The sequence below is a fragment of the Monodon monoceros genome, unplaced genomic scaffold (genome assembly GCF_005190385.1).
Source record: "Monodon monoceros isolate NGI ecotype Baffin Bay Population unplaced genomic scaffold, NGI_Narwhal_1 Super_Scaffold_18, whole genome shotgun sequence".
Lineage (NCBI taxonomy): Eukaryota > Metazoa > Chordata > Mammalia > Artiodactyla > Monodontidae > Monodon > Monodon monoceros.
This window is the reverse complement of record NW_021703774.1, coordinates 22,974,894-22,991,458: the sequence shown is the minus strand read 5'-3', so window position 1 is coordinate 22,991,458 and position 16,565 is coordinate 22,974,894. Positions and strand designations below refer to the sequence as shown.

General features: G+C 38.2%; 1 protein-coding gene across 1 annotated transcript in view; it reads left to right on the top strand.

The window, feature by feature from the left end:
• The window catches only part of LIN9 (lin-9 DREAM MuvB core complex component), a 106,072-nt gene that overhangs the window by 10,090 nt on the left and 79,417 nt on the right, over positions 1 to 16,565 (top strand). Inside the window, exons 4-6 of the mRNA XM_029230248.1 lie at positions 121 to 225; positions 11,132 to 11,265; positions 12,759 to 12,884. Coding sequence (XP_029086081.1) covers positions 121 to 225; positions 11,132 to 11,265; positions 12,759 to 12,884 — 365 coding nt within the window. The remainder of the gene's footprint in view (positions 1 to 120; positions 226 to 11,131; positions 11,266 to 12,758; positions 12,885 to 16,565) is intronic.

Genomic DNA, 16,565 nt, shown 5'->3' with positions numbered 1-16,565 from the left:
CATCCTTCAATACTGCTGATAATTCGGAGTTAGCTGTATTTTCCAAGTATAGAATTGTGTTTTGGAACAAAAATGGCACGTGTTTGGCCTTTTCATTAAATAAAAAAATTTCTATCATAGCCTTTCAGAAATTCAAAACGAAGTCGGCTCTTTTCTGATGAAGATGACAGACAAATAAATACAAGGTCACCTAAAAGAAATCAGAGGGTGGCAATGGTTCCACAGGTATGTGTGTGCTAAAATTTTGTTTCATTGAAAGGAAGTGAGCAATCCCTCAGTATAATAAAGTTTATATTTATTGTTCTATGACATTTTGAGTAACAAGTTCTTTAAATCAGTACTTCAGCTCAGCTCCTATTTTAATTACCTAAAACAGGGCATTATTTTATTGATGGACTTTAAGCCAGTGTAGAAAGCCAGTCCTCAGTCTTACAGATGCACACTCTTCTTCTTTTTTTTTTTGGCCGCACCACAAGGCATGTGGGATTTTAGTTCCCTGACCAGGGATTGAACCAGGATTTTGTGCCCCCTGCAGTGGAAGCATGGAGTCCTAACCACTGGATCGCCAGGGAATTCCCATGCACACTCTTTTTTTAAGCATGGAGATAGTGGACATTCAGCAAATGGATTTGGCAAATTGGAATCAGCTTGGCGTTTGCATGGAAATCAGAGGGGAAAACTCATTTTACTTTGTCATTGAGTGAAGTATGTTGAAGACTTCCTTTATCCAAAAGAGGAAAATATAGAGCATGAAATCATATCTCCTTTTTCATTTTTGACATCTTTTAAAGAAAAATTATAGTGGACATGTAAGAATCAAAGCAATGAGTGAAAATTAGATAAGGAAATATTAACTTTAAGAAAACAATAATTTTCTCCTATGAAATGTATAATTTTTGATATAGTTATTCCCTACTTCCCATTCATTTTTTTTTTCAAAAGTGTTATAACATTTTCTAGTAGGATGTATCACAGTAGAGGTAATTTTCTCAACCAAGGATTTGGCATCAAATTAATTAAAGGTATTACCAGCAATATGCCCTTACCAAAAAAAAGACAAAAACAAAAAAAAAAAACCAAAGAACTTTTACATACCTTTATAATCATTTCAAATAGTAAAATATGAAAAAAATAGTAAAATATGTTCGTTCTCTGTAAAATGAACAAAAATATATGAACTTTTTAACATCAGTGACAAGTGTGCATAAGCATCTAAAATTCAATTTAAAAATTTGACCCAGTTGAAACTAATACACAGTGTGCATTGCTTGGCTCAGTAGATGTCGGATACAAGGTTGAATGAATACAAGAATAGTCAACAATTATTTCTTGTATTGATTTTAGAAGAGCTGTGTTATTAGGATAATTTGGATGCTTTAACGCTGTTTAGATTTTTTAAATTTCCAGAGGTGTGGATTTTTTTTTTTTTTTTTTTTTTGGCGGTATGCGGGCCTCTCACTCTTATGGCCTCTCCCGTTGTGGAGCACAGGCTCCGGATGCGCAGGCTCAGCGGCCATGGCTCACGGGCCCAGCCGCTCCGCGGCATGTGGGATCTTCCCGGACCGGGGCCCGAACCCGTGTCCCCTGCATCGGCAGGCGGACTCTCAACCACTGCGCCACCAGGGAAGCCCGTGGATTTTTTTTTAAGTTCCTTTTTTTCCCTCCAACTATTTACTAGGAAATTTTTCAAACATACAGAAAACTCTGATCTTTGTGACTATGAAACCATCCTGCCCTAAGTCTATCCAAAGCCCTCCTCCCCAGGCGCATATCATTCCTTCTGGGACTATTTCACAAAGGCCTTTCTACTTGTGAGCAATACAGAACAAATATAACATAGGACAGACATGATGTGAGACTTCTTTAACTATGTGAAAAAAATTTATATCCTCTGAGTTTTCTCTTTTCTAGTCTTAACATGTCTAGTTCTTTCAATCTTCAGTTATATGATATGCGTTGTTCTCTTACTCTCCTAGTCACAGCCTCAAATCTGGTGTATTCTATCTGTGTGTTTGTTTAAAGAGCACTATTCAGAGCTGGAAAATTATTAAAAACCAACGTTTATTCAGTACTCAGTATGTGCCAGATCCTGTTCTAAGCACTTCATATGTATTACTTTGATTTAATCTTCAACCCCCCCATGAGTTAGGTTACTGTTTTCTTATTTCCCATTTTTCAGGTGAGAAAACAGGCACAGAGAAGGTTTTTTTTTTTTTTTTTTAAATGTATTTCTTTTTGGCTGCACTGGGTCTTCGCTGCCGCGCGTGGGCTTTCTTTCTCTAGTTGCAGTGAGCGGGGGCTACTCTATGTTGTGGTGCACAGGCTTCTCACTGTGGTGGCTTCTGTTGTGGCAGAGCATGGGCTGTAGGCCCGTGGGCTTCAGTAGTTGTAGCACGTGGGCTCAGTAGTTGTGGCTCTCGGGCTCTAGAGTGCAGGCTCAGTAGTTGTGGCACACGGTCTTAGTTGCTCCATGGCATGTGGGATATTCCCGGGCCAGGGCTCAAACCCATGTCACCTGCATTGGCAGGTGAATTCTTAACCACTGCGCCACCAGGGAAGTCCACAGAGAAGTTTCTTGTTCAAGATCACAAAGCTAATAAGTGAAAGCCGATACTAAATGGCAGGCAGCTTGTCTTCAGAGGTCTACTTTTTTGTTGTAGCTTTATTGAGATACAGTTAACATAGCATACAATTTACCTATTTAAAGCATACAATTCAGTCATTTTAATATATGCACAGAGGTGTGCAACTATCACCACAACCAATTTTAGGACATTTTCATCATCTCAAAATAAATCAGTAGCAGTCACTGTCCATTTTCCATTTGTTGAATAAACCCTTAGAAGTGTAATTGCTACAAGGGTATTTAAACTTTGCAAGATACTACCTAATAATCTATTTATAAAAGTTGTAATAATTTATATTTCCACTAACAGATTGAATATATTTCCTCATACTCAACAGGAATCTTTAATACAGTTTTATATGCAATGAGCCACCAATATGCTATTTTAGAATTTGGGTCAATAACTCAGTAGAAATAAAAGTAGCACTCTTTCTGATAATAATGCTTTATAATAATTTGGTTATTATTTATGCTAAATGACTCATGACATATAATTTTTTTTTACATTAAAAAGTTAATTTTCTAAGTACAATGTGGTATCCTGAATTGGATTCTGGGACAAAAAAAGGACATTAATGGAAAAGCTGGAGAAATCCAAATAAAGTCTGTGGTTTAGTTAATAGTATTATACGAATGTTAATTTCTTGGTTTTGACAAACCATGGTTATATAAGACGTTAACATTAGGGAAAGCTGGATGAAGGGCATATGGAACCTCTGTATTATCTTTGCAACTTTTCTATAAATCTACAATTTTTCCTAAGTAAAGTTTTATACTAAAAAATAAAAAGTTAATTTTGACCTTCACCCACCCTCCAGATCTGCTTCCCTCTTCCACCGGTAACCAACCACTGTAGTTTGATTATCCTTTTAGATCTTTTTAATACTTCTAAACCTTTATATATGTATTCATAGAAAATATATGGTATTGTTTGGTGTATGTAGTTTTAAAATTACATTAGTAGTATTATTTTCATGATATTGTATCAGGCATCATTCTTTAATTTATTTTTTCACTCAAAAGTGTTTTTTTTGTTTTGGTTTGGTTTGTTTGTTCTTTTGGGGTTTTTTGCCTCGCGGCTTGCAGGGGTCTTAGTTTCCTGACCAGGGATCAAACCCGGGCCCCCTGCAGTGAAATCAAAAGTCTGTTTTTGAGATCTGGCCATGCTGACTGATTTAGTTAGACACGCTTCAATATTTCATTTCTTTTTACTGTTTTGTAGTAGTCAATCTTATATCATAATTTATTTATAAATTCTCCTATTTTATCGGCATTCAAGTGGTTTCTAAGTTTTCATTATTACAAACAATGCTGTAGTGAACATCCCAAACATATTTGTATAAATTTGCAAGTGTTTTTCTAGGGCAGATGACTAAAATGTGGAATTGCTGGATCACAGGATATGCACATTTAAAGTTTTTAAAGTAGTGCCAAATTATTCTCCAAAGAAATTGTACTGGCTTATACTTTCAACCAGTAATATATCACAGTGCCTATTTTACCTAATGCTTGCTAACTCAGTATATAACTAAACATCTAGATTTTTGCTTATCTCATAATAGCATCTCACTTGTTTTAGTTGGCATGTCATCTATGAGTGACGGTGAGATACTTTTCATATATGTTTACAAACTTTCTTTCCTTAGCTCAAAACTGTTTGTCTTTCTCCCGTTTTTTATTAGATTGTTGGTCATTTTCTTGTTAGTCTGTAAGAATTTTATATATATTAAGAATATTAGCCCTTTGGCTGTTCATACTGGTTATAATTTTTTTCACGGTTTGTAGTTTGTCTTGTGCTTTGTTTCTATATTTTTCACCATAGAGGACTGAAAAAATTCTAAGGGTCAAATATAGCTATGTTTCCTTTTAATGACTTTTTGATTTTATGATTAGAAAGACCTTCCCTAGTCTAACATTTATAGTTTTAGAATTCCCTCTATATTTCTTATTTCATTTTTAAAAAAATATGTTTAAATCTTCAATCCATCTGGAATTTATTTTGGAGTAAAGAATGAGGTAAGACGGCAACCAAATTTTTTTCCTAGAGGACTACTTATTTGTCCTGGGTAACATTTACTGAACAATCCACCTTTTTTTTTTTTTTTTTTTTTTTGCGGTACACGGGCTTTTCACTGCTGTGGCCTCTTCCGTTGCGGAGCACAGGCTCCGGACGTGCAGGCTCAGCGGCCATGGCTCACGGGCCCAGCTGCTCCGCGGCATGTGGGATCTTCCCCGACCGGGGCACGAACCCGTGTCCCCTGCATCGGCAGGCAGACTCCCAACCACTGCGCCACCAGGGAAGCCCCAATCCATCTTTTATACATTGGTTTATAATGCTGCTGCATGACAAGCTGTATTCCTCTATATATTTGGGATTATTTCTAGACTTTTTTTTTTTAAGAATTCAAATGGGGAAGACCAAGTTACTTTCTTTTTTTTCTTTAAGTTTTTGTTTGTTTGTTTGTTATTTTATGGTTGCGTTGGGTCTTCGTTGCTGCACGCAGGCTTTTTCTAGTTGCGGCTACTAGTGGGGGCTACTCTTCATTTTGGTGTGTGAGCTTCTCCTTGTGGTGGCTTGTTGCAGAGCACAGGCTTTGGTAGTTGTGGTACATGGGCCCTAGAGCACGAGGGCTTCAGTAGTTGTGGCATGTCGGCTCAGTAGTTGTGGCATGGGCTTAGTTGCTCTGTGGCATGTGGGATCTTCCTGGACCAGGGATCGAACCCATGTTCCCTGCATTGGCAGGTGGATTCTTAACCACTGAGCCACCAGGGAAACCCCTATTTCTAGACTTTCTATCTCTTTATGTCTAGCATGTCTCTGTATGTGCTTGTGTCAACTTTTTTTTTTAATTTATTTTTTGGCCACATTGGGTCTTCGTTGCTGCGCATGGGCTTTCCACTAGTTGTGGTGAGCGGGGGCTATTCTTCATTGCGGCATGTGGACTTCTCATTGTGGTAGCTTCTCGTTGTGGAGCACGGGCTCTAGGGCACACGGGCTTCAGTAGTTGTGGCACATGGGCTCAGTGGTTTTGGCTTGTGGGCTCTAGAGCGCAGGCTCAGTAGTTGTGGCGCACGGGCTTAGTTGTTCCCGCGGCATGTGGGATCTTCCCGGACCAGGGATTGAACCCATGTCCCCTGCATTGGCAGAAGGACTCTTAACCACTGTGCCACCAGGGAAGTCCTTCAAATTGTTTTAATGTGACTTTATATTGTGTTTTAATTTCTGATATAACATTATTGCTTATCCTTTTTTAAGATTTTCCTAAGTATACTTGAACATTTATTTTTCCATATGAACTTCAGAATCAACTTGACTAGGAAAAAAATTCTGTTGGGATTTTCATTGATGTTGAACTAATATTATAAATTAATTTTGGGGTTATGACGTGTAACATTGGTACTACCCATCCAAGAACTGGTTGTAGTTCTACTTATTCAAGCCTTAGTACCCCTTAGTAGACTTTAACATTTTTTTCCATGTCAATCTTGCACATTTCTTAAGTATATTCCTAGGTGTTTAATACTTTTTGTTCTTGTTATTTTTGCTGTCATAAACAGGATATTTCTTCTGTTTGATTTGTTCTCATTGATATATAGAAAAGATAATGATTTATTTATCTATCTATTTATTTATTTATTTTTGGCTGTGCTGGGTCTTTGTTGTTGTGCATGGGCTTTCTCTAGTGGCGGCAAGCAGGGGCTACTCTTCGTTGTGGTGTGTGGGCTTCTCGTTGCGGTGTGCGGGTTTCTCATTGTAGTGGCTTCTCTTGTTGTTGGGCATGGGCTCCAGGTGCATGGGTTTCAGTAGTTGTGGCACTCAGGCTCAATAGTTGTGGCTCACAGGCTCTAGAGCGCAGGCTCAGTAGTTGTGGTGCACTGGCATAGTTGCTCTGCTGCATGTGGGCTCTTCCTGGAGCAGGGTTCAAACCTGTGTCACCTACATTGGCAGGTGGATTCTTAACCACTGCACCACCAAGGAAGTCCCGATAATGGTTTTTTGTTTTTGTTTTTTTTGGTTTATTTTCCATTATATTGAAAACTTAAAGTACCGTTGTAGCATCTCTTGGCATCATCAGTGGAAACAAGCCCTTTGATGTACTCTTGCAGGGAGTATACATAACCAATATCCCTTTTGAGGCAGTTTATCTCCTCTTTTGCTTCTTCAGGATCTGGGCTTTAGGGGTTCTGTGGGGCTGATGTTTGTGTAATGACCTTGATATTTCCTGTGTCCTTGGGCCTCTGGTCAGTCTCCTTCAGGCGTTGATAATTTGATTTCGCGGCTGTAGGTAGGAGGCCTCAGTTCCTTGCCACATGGGTCTCTCCTGAGGGCTGCTTGAGTATCCTCATGACATGGCAGCTGGCTTACCCCAGGATGAATGAGCTGGCACAACGTAGCCATCCCTGGTTTTACATCAGCATGATCTCAGGCACAAACCTCCTTGTTTTTCCATTTTGTCTTTAAGTTACTTGTTGAAACAACTGGCCTGGGGTCCCAAAGACTGTCGCGGCTTCGGCTGGTGGGGCCCCTCCAGAGCCAGCAGCTTCAGTGAGTTCGCCCTCCCCTCAGGCTCTGGGGCAGTTGAGTCGATAATGATTTTTTTTAAATAGAGATTTTTGTATAACAACTTTGTTTTCTCCCACTTTATTAATTTATTCCTTTTAATGGTTATAGTTGATTTTCTTGAGTTTTCTGGGGGAGTCATATCACCTGAAAATAATGGTAATTTTGTCTTCTCCTTTACAATTTTATTCCTTTTGTTTAATTGGCTAATTCCATCAAAACAGTGTCAAAAATAGGGGTATAGGGCTTCCCTGGTGGTGCAGTGGTTGGGAGTCCGCCTGCCGATGCAGGGGACATGGGTTCGTGCCCCGGTCTGGGAGGATCCCGCATGCCGCGGAGCGGCTGGGCCCGTGAGCCATGGCCGCTGGGCCTGCGCGTCCGGGACCTGTGCTCTGTGGCGGGAGAGGCCACAGCGGTGAGAGGCCTGCGTACCGCAAAAAAAATAAAAAATAAAAAAATAGGGGTATAATCAACATCTTTGTCATATTCCTCACTTTAATGAGAATGTTTTTAGAATTTTAACATTGAATATGATACTGACCTTTTTTTAAAATTAATTGATTAATTTTATTTTTGGCTGTGTTGGGTCTTCATTGCTGCACGCGGGCTTTCTCTAGTTGTGGCGAGCGGGGGCTACTCTTCTTTGCAGTGTGCGGGCTTCTCATTGCGGTGGCTTCTCTTGTTGCGGAGCACGGACTCTAGGCGCACAGGCTTCAGAAGTTGTGGCACGAGGGCTAAGTAGTTATAGCTCGCGGGCTCTAGAGCGCAGGCTCAGTCGTTGTGGCGCATGGGCTTAGTTGCTTCATGGCATGTGGGATCTTCCCGGACCAGGGCTCAAACCCTTGTCCCCTGCATTGGCAGGCGGATTCTTAACCACTGTGCCACCAGGGAAGTCCGATACTGACCTTTCGATTGGAATGGGGAGAAATGTGTTTTGAAGGTTAAGAAAGTGTTCATCTGTTTTTATTTTCTTGGTCAGTATTGCTAAAGGTTTGTCAATTTTGTTGATTTTTTTTCAAAGAACTTTTGGTTTTATTGATTTTTCTCTATTGGTTTTCTATTTTTTCTTTCTATTATTTATGCTCTAACTTTTATTATTTTCTTCCTCTGCTTGCTTTGAGTTTTCTTCTTTCTCTAGTTTCTTAAGGTGGAAGGATAAGTTATTTATTTGAAATTTTTCCTTTTTTCTAATATAAGCATTTACCCAATGAATTAAATTTCCCTTCAAGTACTACTTTAGTTGTATCATTTAACTTCTGGTATATCATGTTTTTTTAGTCATTTTGTCTACTTTTATATTCCATTAAGTGTTTTTTTTTAACGGATATTGAATTTTATCAAGTGTTTTTAGCATCAGTGGAGGTGATCATATGACTTTTATTGTTTGATTTATTAATAATGACAGATTACATTAATAGTTTTCTAATACTGACCCATCCTTGTTTCTTGACATGAATGAATTCCACTTGGTTGTGTTGTATTCTTTTGATGTTCTGATGGTGTTTATTAAGCTTTTTAAAAAATGAAATGTAATTGACAACATTATATTAAGGTATACATGATGATTTCAGTATTTGTATGTATTGTGAAATGATCATCACAGTAAGTCTACTATAGTTAACGTCCATTACCATAGTTACAAAAATATTTTTCTTGTAATGAGAACTTTAAAAATTTATTCTCTTAGCAACTTTCAGGTATACAGTATGGTATAGTCACCATTCTGTACATTACATCCTCATGACTTATTTATTTTACAACTGGAGGTTTGTATCTTTTGACCTTTCTTTATCCATTTCATTTGCCCCCCACCCCTGTCTTTGGCAACCACCAGTGTGTTCTCTGTATCTACTGAGTTGGGTTTTTTGTGGGGAGGGAGGTAATTTTTTTTTAGGTCACACATATAAGTAAAATTATATGGTGTTTGTCTTTCTCTGTCTGACTTATTTCACTTAGCATAATGTCCTCAAGGCCTATCCATGTTGTCACAAATGGCAAGATTTCCTTCTTTTTTATGGCTGAATAATATTATATATATATTTATACACCACATTTTCTTCATTCGTCAGTGGATGCATAGGTTGTTTCCATGTCTTGGCTATTGTAAATAATACTGCAACAAACATGGGGCTGCATGTATCTTTTGGAGATAGTTCATTTCCTTTGGATAAACACCCAGAGTTAGAATTGCTGGATTATGTGGTACTTCTGTTTTTAATTTTTTGAGGAACCTCCATACTGTTTTGTGTACTGGCTGCACCGGTTTACATTTCCAGCAACAGTTCACAGGGTTCTCTTTTCTCCACATGCTCTCCAACACTTGTTATTTCTTGCCTTTTTGATAATAGCCATTCTAACAGGTGTGAGGTTATATCTCACTGTGGCATTTGTCTGATGATTAGTGATGTTGAGCACCTTTTCATGTACCTGTTAGCCATTTGTGTCTTCTTTGGAAAAATGTCTATTCAGCGTCTCTGCCCATTTATTTAATCAGGTTGTCTTTTTGTTGTTGAGTTCTATGAGTTTCTTACATACTTTGGGTATTAATTTCTTATCAGATATATGATTTGCAAACATTTTGTCTCATTCTGTAGGCTGCCTTTTCATTTTGTTGATTGTTTCTTTTGCGATGCAGAAGCTTTTTAGTTTGATGTAGTCCCACTTGTTGATTGTTGCTTCTGTTACCTTTGCTTTTGGTATCATCCCCAAAAAATCATTGCCAAGACCAGTGTCAAGGAGACTTTTCCCTATGTTTTCTTCTAGGAATTTTATGGTTTCAGGTCTTACATTTACAGCTTTAATCCATTTTAAGTTAAATTTTATGAGTGGTGTAAAACAGGAAGCCAGTTTTATTCTTTTGCACATGAAAACCATTTCCCAACACCATTTATCGAAGAGACTGTCTTTTCCTCATTGAGTATTCTTAGCTACCTTGTCAAATATCAGTTAACCATATATGCGTGCATTTATTTCTGGGCTCAATTCTGTTCCATTGCTCTAGTGTGTCTGTTTTTTTTGTTTGTTTGTTTGTTTTTTTGTGATACGTGGGCCTCTCACTGTTGTGGCCTCTCCCATTGCAGAGCACAGGCTCCGGATGTGCAGGCTCAGCGGCCATGGCTCACGGGCCCAGCCGCTCCATGGCATGTGGGATCTTCCTGGACCGGGGCACGAACCCGCGTCCCCTGCATCAGCAGGCGGACTCTCAACCACTGCACCTCCAGGGAAACCCTAATGTGTCTGTTTTTATGCTAGTCCCATCGTGTTTTGATTACTGTAGCTTTGTAATATAGTTTATAATCAGGGAGCATGATGCCTCCAGCTTTGTTCTTTTTTCTCAAGATTACTTTGGCTATTCAGGTTTTTTTGTAGTTTCATAACAGTTTTAGTATTGCTTGTTCTATCTGTGTGAAAAATGCCATTGAAATTTTAATAGGGATTGCATTGAATCTGTAGATTGCTTTGGGTATTATGGACATTTTACAATATTCTTCCAATCCATGAGTACAGAACATCTTTCTAGACATTTTTAAAGTTCATACAAATGAGTGATATTTTCTTCAGGTTCTTTCTCTCACTCTCACTCTGTCTCTCACAATATTGTCAGAGTCCTTACTTGTCTTTTCTGGACCTAGAACTCTAGAAATATTTTTCAAAAGTATCTTCTTCCTACATACCTAAATTGAAATTACACTGTAGTGCAAACATGGCAGGGGCAAATATTTCACCCTCCTTGTCAAAATATGTTATGAAATTGGAGGCTTTAACTTTGTAAGAAATAATCAGAATGTATATTTGTTAAATAATAACAAAAATTTTCATTTTGTATATTGTTGAATCTTTTTGAGTACCTACCATAATCTGGCTTTTTACAAATGTATTCACTGTTATAGATGTTCATTTTTACTTAATAGAACTGTAATTAATCTCTTTTTTTTATTGTACAGAAATTTACAGCAACAATGTCAACACCAGATAAGAAGGCCTCACAGAAGATTGGTTTTCGATTACGTAACTTACTCAAGCTTCCCAAAGCACATAAGTGGTGCATATATGAGTGGTTCTACTCAAATATAGATAAGTATGTATCATGGCTCATATCACAAGTATCATTTGAACCAGAAGTTTAAGATTTTCAAATGTTAAAAGCCTCAACCTGGGCTTCCCTGGTGGCGCAGTGGTTGAGAGTCCGCCTGCCGATGCAGGGGACACAGGTTCGTGCCCCGGTCCGGGAGGATCCCACATGCCGCAGAGCGGCTGGGCCCGTGAGCCATGGCCGCTGAGCCTGTGTGTCCAGAGCCTGTGCTCCGCAACGGGAGAGGCCGCAGCAGTTAGAGGCCCGCGTACCGCAAAAAAAAAAAAAACCTTTCAAAGCCTCAACCTTTTCTAGAGGTCTATTTTGATTCTATTTTTTTCCTGAATTTCTTTTTCTATTCCTCATTCTAGTTTGATCCATTTCCATTTTTCATAGTTTTCTTCCCTCCTCCCCCTTTTGGGGAAGAAGTTGTTATATGTTTTTCTGAAAAAATCAAATGAAAGTATAATCTCAATATTATAATTTACAAAGACTGTGGAGTGGAGATACCCTAAAAACAAAGCACCATTATTTGCAGTGAATGGAACTTGTTTTATAAATCTCGAGATTTTAAATGCTAGTATAATAGTAGAGAAACAGTTATTAATGGTAAAAGTGATTCAGGAAGATTTTAATGAGTCTTTCTATTTGGGGGATGATATTCATGCATTTTAGTTATATGTAAATGTTTAAATAGAACATAGTAAGAGGTTTGGGTGAAATCCAATTATTCAACAACAGAATTTATTGAGGAAAAATTCTGATTTCTCATCCACCACAATCTAATCTTATCTAATCCATGCCAGTCAGTGGTGCTTGCTTTGCTGACTGCTTATCTTTATTTCCTTTCTCTGCTTTCACCAGTTGCGTACTCTGAACCTTGTGAATCTCATGAACATTCATATTTAAGCCCAAGACATTTCATGTGTCATTGCTGAGACTGGTTCCTGGTTTCCCAAACTCATGAATAAAATTGTTTTATTTTTGTCCACAAATTTTTTCATAGGCTTAAGACAGCTCTCAGGGTGTCCTAGTATGATCCGAGTCCTCAATTTCCCAAGAACTAATCTAACCTTCTGGAGTCCCCCAGTTTTCTAAAACGAATTTACTCTCAAAGAGAACTCCCTGGTGATGATATTACTTTTGGGACAAAGATACTTTGTAGCTAACATTGTTTATCCTCACCAGATATAATGATAATGCCAAGATAACCTCTGGAAGGATAGACTCCTATAGGAGATTTTTAACAAAAATCAGTGTCTCTTGGAGTCTCAAGCACAGACAGTATTTCTTGAGTAACTTTTACACATTATTTGTTTCATAAATGCAAAGGATCTAGTTTAATTTTAACACTTGGAATTTGTGCCTGTTTTGGGTAGAGGTGAAAGTTTGGCATCTTGTGATTAATATGTTGAAAATTGGAATGCATATTTTGAATTTTATGGCTCTTAAGTAACACATTGTATATTAACTATTAAAATACCATTTCTGTTTTACAGACCACTTTTTGAAGGCGACAATGACTTCTGTGTTTGTCTAAAGGAATCTTTTCCTAATTTGAAAACAAGAAAGTTAACAAGAGTAGAATGGGGAAAAATCAGGCGGCTTATGGGGAAACCACGGAGGTAAAAATAATGTTTTTATTTAAAATAAAATTAATAAATTAGTTGGTAGTATCATTACCATATTGACTTCTTCATCTTCAAAAGGACTAGTACCAAAACACAACTTTCCAGAATAGTTATAGGTTAAATATATCCTACTGACCAACATTAATGTAGGTGCTTTTTATACTTATGCATCTTATAATTAAATGCACAATTTCATTTTTGTTTAGGTCACAGGCTTTGAACATAATTTTGTTATATTATCTATGCTCCACTATGTTCCAAAAAATATTTAAGAATGCACTAAAAATCATTTAATGAAGCTATAAGGTTATGCATACATTGTTTTTTTTATCCTTTGAAATTTTAATTTTTTAGTGAAAACAAAGAATTAAACAATTGTGAACTTTATTAACATTTTGTGGTGTGACACACATAAATACGTTTTATAATTTCTAGAAACATGCTATTTCATAGTACAATCTTTTTTTTTTAACATCTTTATTGGAGTATAATTGCTTTACAATGGTGTGTTAGTTTCTGCTTTATAACAAAGTGAATCAGTTATACATATACATGTGTTCCCATATCTCTTCCCTCTTGCGTCTCCCTCCCTTCCACCCTCCCCATCCCACCCCTCTAGGTGGTCACAAAGCACCGAGCTGATCTCCCTGTGCTATGCGGCTGCTTCCCACTAGCTATCTACCTTACGTTTGGTAGTGTATATATGTCCATGCCACTCTCTCGCTTTGTCACAGCTTACCCTTGCCCCTCCCCATATCCTCAAGTCCATTCTCTAGTAGGTCTGTGTCTTTATTCCTGTCTTACCCCTAGGTTCTTCATGACATTTTTTTTTCTTAAGTTCCATATATATGTGTCAGCGTACGGTATTTGTCTTTCTCTTTCTGACTTACTTCACTCTGTATGACAGACTCTAGGTCCATCCACCTCATTACAAATAGCTCAATTTCATTTCTCTAGGTGCAAGGTTAGGTTGTTAGGTTAGGTTGTTTATTTGAGATGTTTCCTGTTTCTTAAGGTAGTATTGTATTGCTATAAACTTCCTTCTTAGAACTGCTTTTGCTGCATCCCATAGGTTTTGGGTTGTCGTGTCTCCATTGTCATTTGTTTCTAGGTATTTTTTGATTTCCTCTTTGATTTCTTCAGTGATCACTTCGTTATTAAGTAGTGTATTGTTTAGCCTCCATGTGTTTGTATTTTTTACAGATCTTTTCCTGTAATTGATATCTAGTCTGATAGCGTTGTGGTCAGAAAAGATACTTGATACAATTTCAATTCTCTTAAATTTACCAAGGCTTGATTTGTGACCCAAGATATGATCTATCCTGGAGAATGTTCCATGAGCACTTGACAAAAATGTGTATTCTGTTGTTTTTGGATGGAATGTCCTATAAATATCAATTAAGTCCATCTTGATTAATGTATCATTTAAAGCTTGTGTTTCCTTATTTATTTTCATTTTGGATGATCTGTCCATTGGTGAAAGTGGGGTGTTAAAGTCCCCTACTATGAATGTGTTACTGTCGATTTCCCCTTTTATGGCTGTTAGTATTTGCCTTATGTATTGAGGTGCTCCTATGTTAGTTGCATAAATATTTACAATTGTTAAATCTTTTTCTTGGATCGATCCCTTGATCATTATGTAGTGTCCTTCTTTGTCTCTTCTAATAGTCTTTATTTTATTTAGTATTATTATTTTTTTTTGGTACGTGGGCCTCTCACCATTGTGGCCTCTCCCGTTGTGGAGCACAGGCTCCAGACGCACAGGCCCAGCGGCCATGGCTTACAGGCCCAGCCGCTCCGCGGCATGTGGGATCCTCCCAGACCAGGGCATGAACCCGTGTCCCCTGCATCGGCAGGCGGACTCCCAACCACTGCGCCACCAGGGAAGCCCTAGTCTTTATTTTAAAGTCTGTTCTGTCTGATATGAGACTTGCTACTCCAGCTTTCTTTTGGTTTCTATTTGCATGGAATATCTTTTTCCATCCCCTCACTTTCAGTCTGTGTCTCTAGGTATGAAGTGGGTCTCTTGTAGACAGCATATATATGGGTCTTGTTTTTGTATCCATTCAGCCAGTCTGTGTCTTTTGGTGTGAGCATTTAATCCATTTACATTTAAGGTAATTATCAATATGTATGTTCCTATTCCCACTTTCTTAATTGTTTTGGGTTTGTTATTATAGGTCTTTTCCTTAACTTGTGTTTCTTGCCTAGAGAAGATCCTTCAGCATTTGTTGTAAAGCTGGTTTGGTGGTGCTGAACTCTCTCAGCTTTTGCTTGTCTGTAAAGGTTTTACTTTCTCCATCAAATCTGAATGAGATCCTTGCTGGGTAGAGTAATCTTGGTTGTAGGTTTTCTCCTTCATCACTTTAAATATGTCCTGCCAGTCCCTTCTGGCTTGCAGAGTTTCTGCTGAAAGATCAGCTGTTAACCTTATGGGGATTCCCTTGTGTGTTATTTGTTGTTTTACCCTTGCTGCTTTTAATGTTTTCTTTGTATTTAATTTTTGACAGTTTGATTTATATGTGTCTTGGCATGTTTCTCCTTGGATTTATCCTGTATGGGACTCTCTGTGCTTCCTGGACTTGATTAACTATTTCCTTTCCCATATTAGGGAAGTTTTCAACTATAATCTCTTCAAATATTTTCTCAGTCCCTTTCTTTTTCTTTTCTTCTTCTGGAACTCCTATAATTCGAATGTTGGTGCATTTAATGTTGTCCCAGAGGTGTCTGAGACTGTCCTCAGTTCTTTTCATTCTTTTTTCTTTATTCTGCTCTGCAGTAGTTATTTCCACTATTTTATCTTCCAGGTCACTTATCCGTTCTTCTGCCTCAGTTATTCTGCTATTGATCCCATCTAGAGTATTTTTAACTTCATTTATTGTGTTGTTCATCGTTGCTTGTTTCATCTTTAGTTCTTCTAGGGCCTTGTTAAATGTTTCTTGCATTTTCTCTATTCTACTTCCAAGATTTTAGATCATCTTTACCATCATTATTCTGAATTCTTTTTCAGGTAGACTTTCTATTTTCTCTTCATTTGTTAGGTCTGGTGGGTTTTTATCTTGCTCCTTCATCTGCTGTGTGTTTTTCTGTCTTCTCATTTTGCTTATCTTACTGTGTTTGGGGTCTCCTTTTTGCAGGCTGCAGATTCGTAGTTCCCGTTGTTTTTGGTGTCTGTCCCCAGTGGCTAAAGTTGGTTCAGTGGGTTGTGTAGGCTTCCTGGTGGAGAGGTCTAGTGCCTGTGTTCTGGTGGATGAGGCTGGATCTTGTCTTTCTGGTGGGCATGTCCACATCTGGTGGTGTGTTTTGGGGTGTCTGTGGACTTACTATGATTTTAGGCAGCCTCTCTGCTAATGGGTGGGGTTGTGTTCCTGTCTTGCTAGTTGTCTGGCATAGGGTATCCAGAACTGTAGCTTGCTGGTCGTTGAGTGTAGCTGGGTGTTGGTGTTGAGATGGAGATCTCTGGGAGATTTTTGCCGTTTGATATTACGTGGAGCTGGGAGGTGTCTTGTGGACCAGTGTCCTGAAGTTGGCTCTCCCACCTCATAGGCACAGCACTGACTCCTGGCTGCAGCACCAAGAGCCTTTCATCCACACGGCGCAGAATAAAAGGGAGAAAAAGTAGAAAGAAAGAAAGAAAGAAAGAAAGAAAGAAAGAAAGAAAGAAAGAAAGAAAGA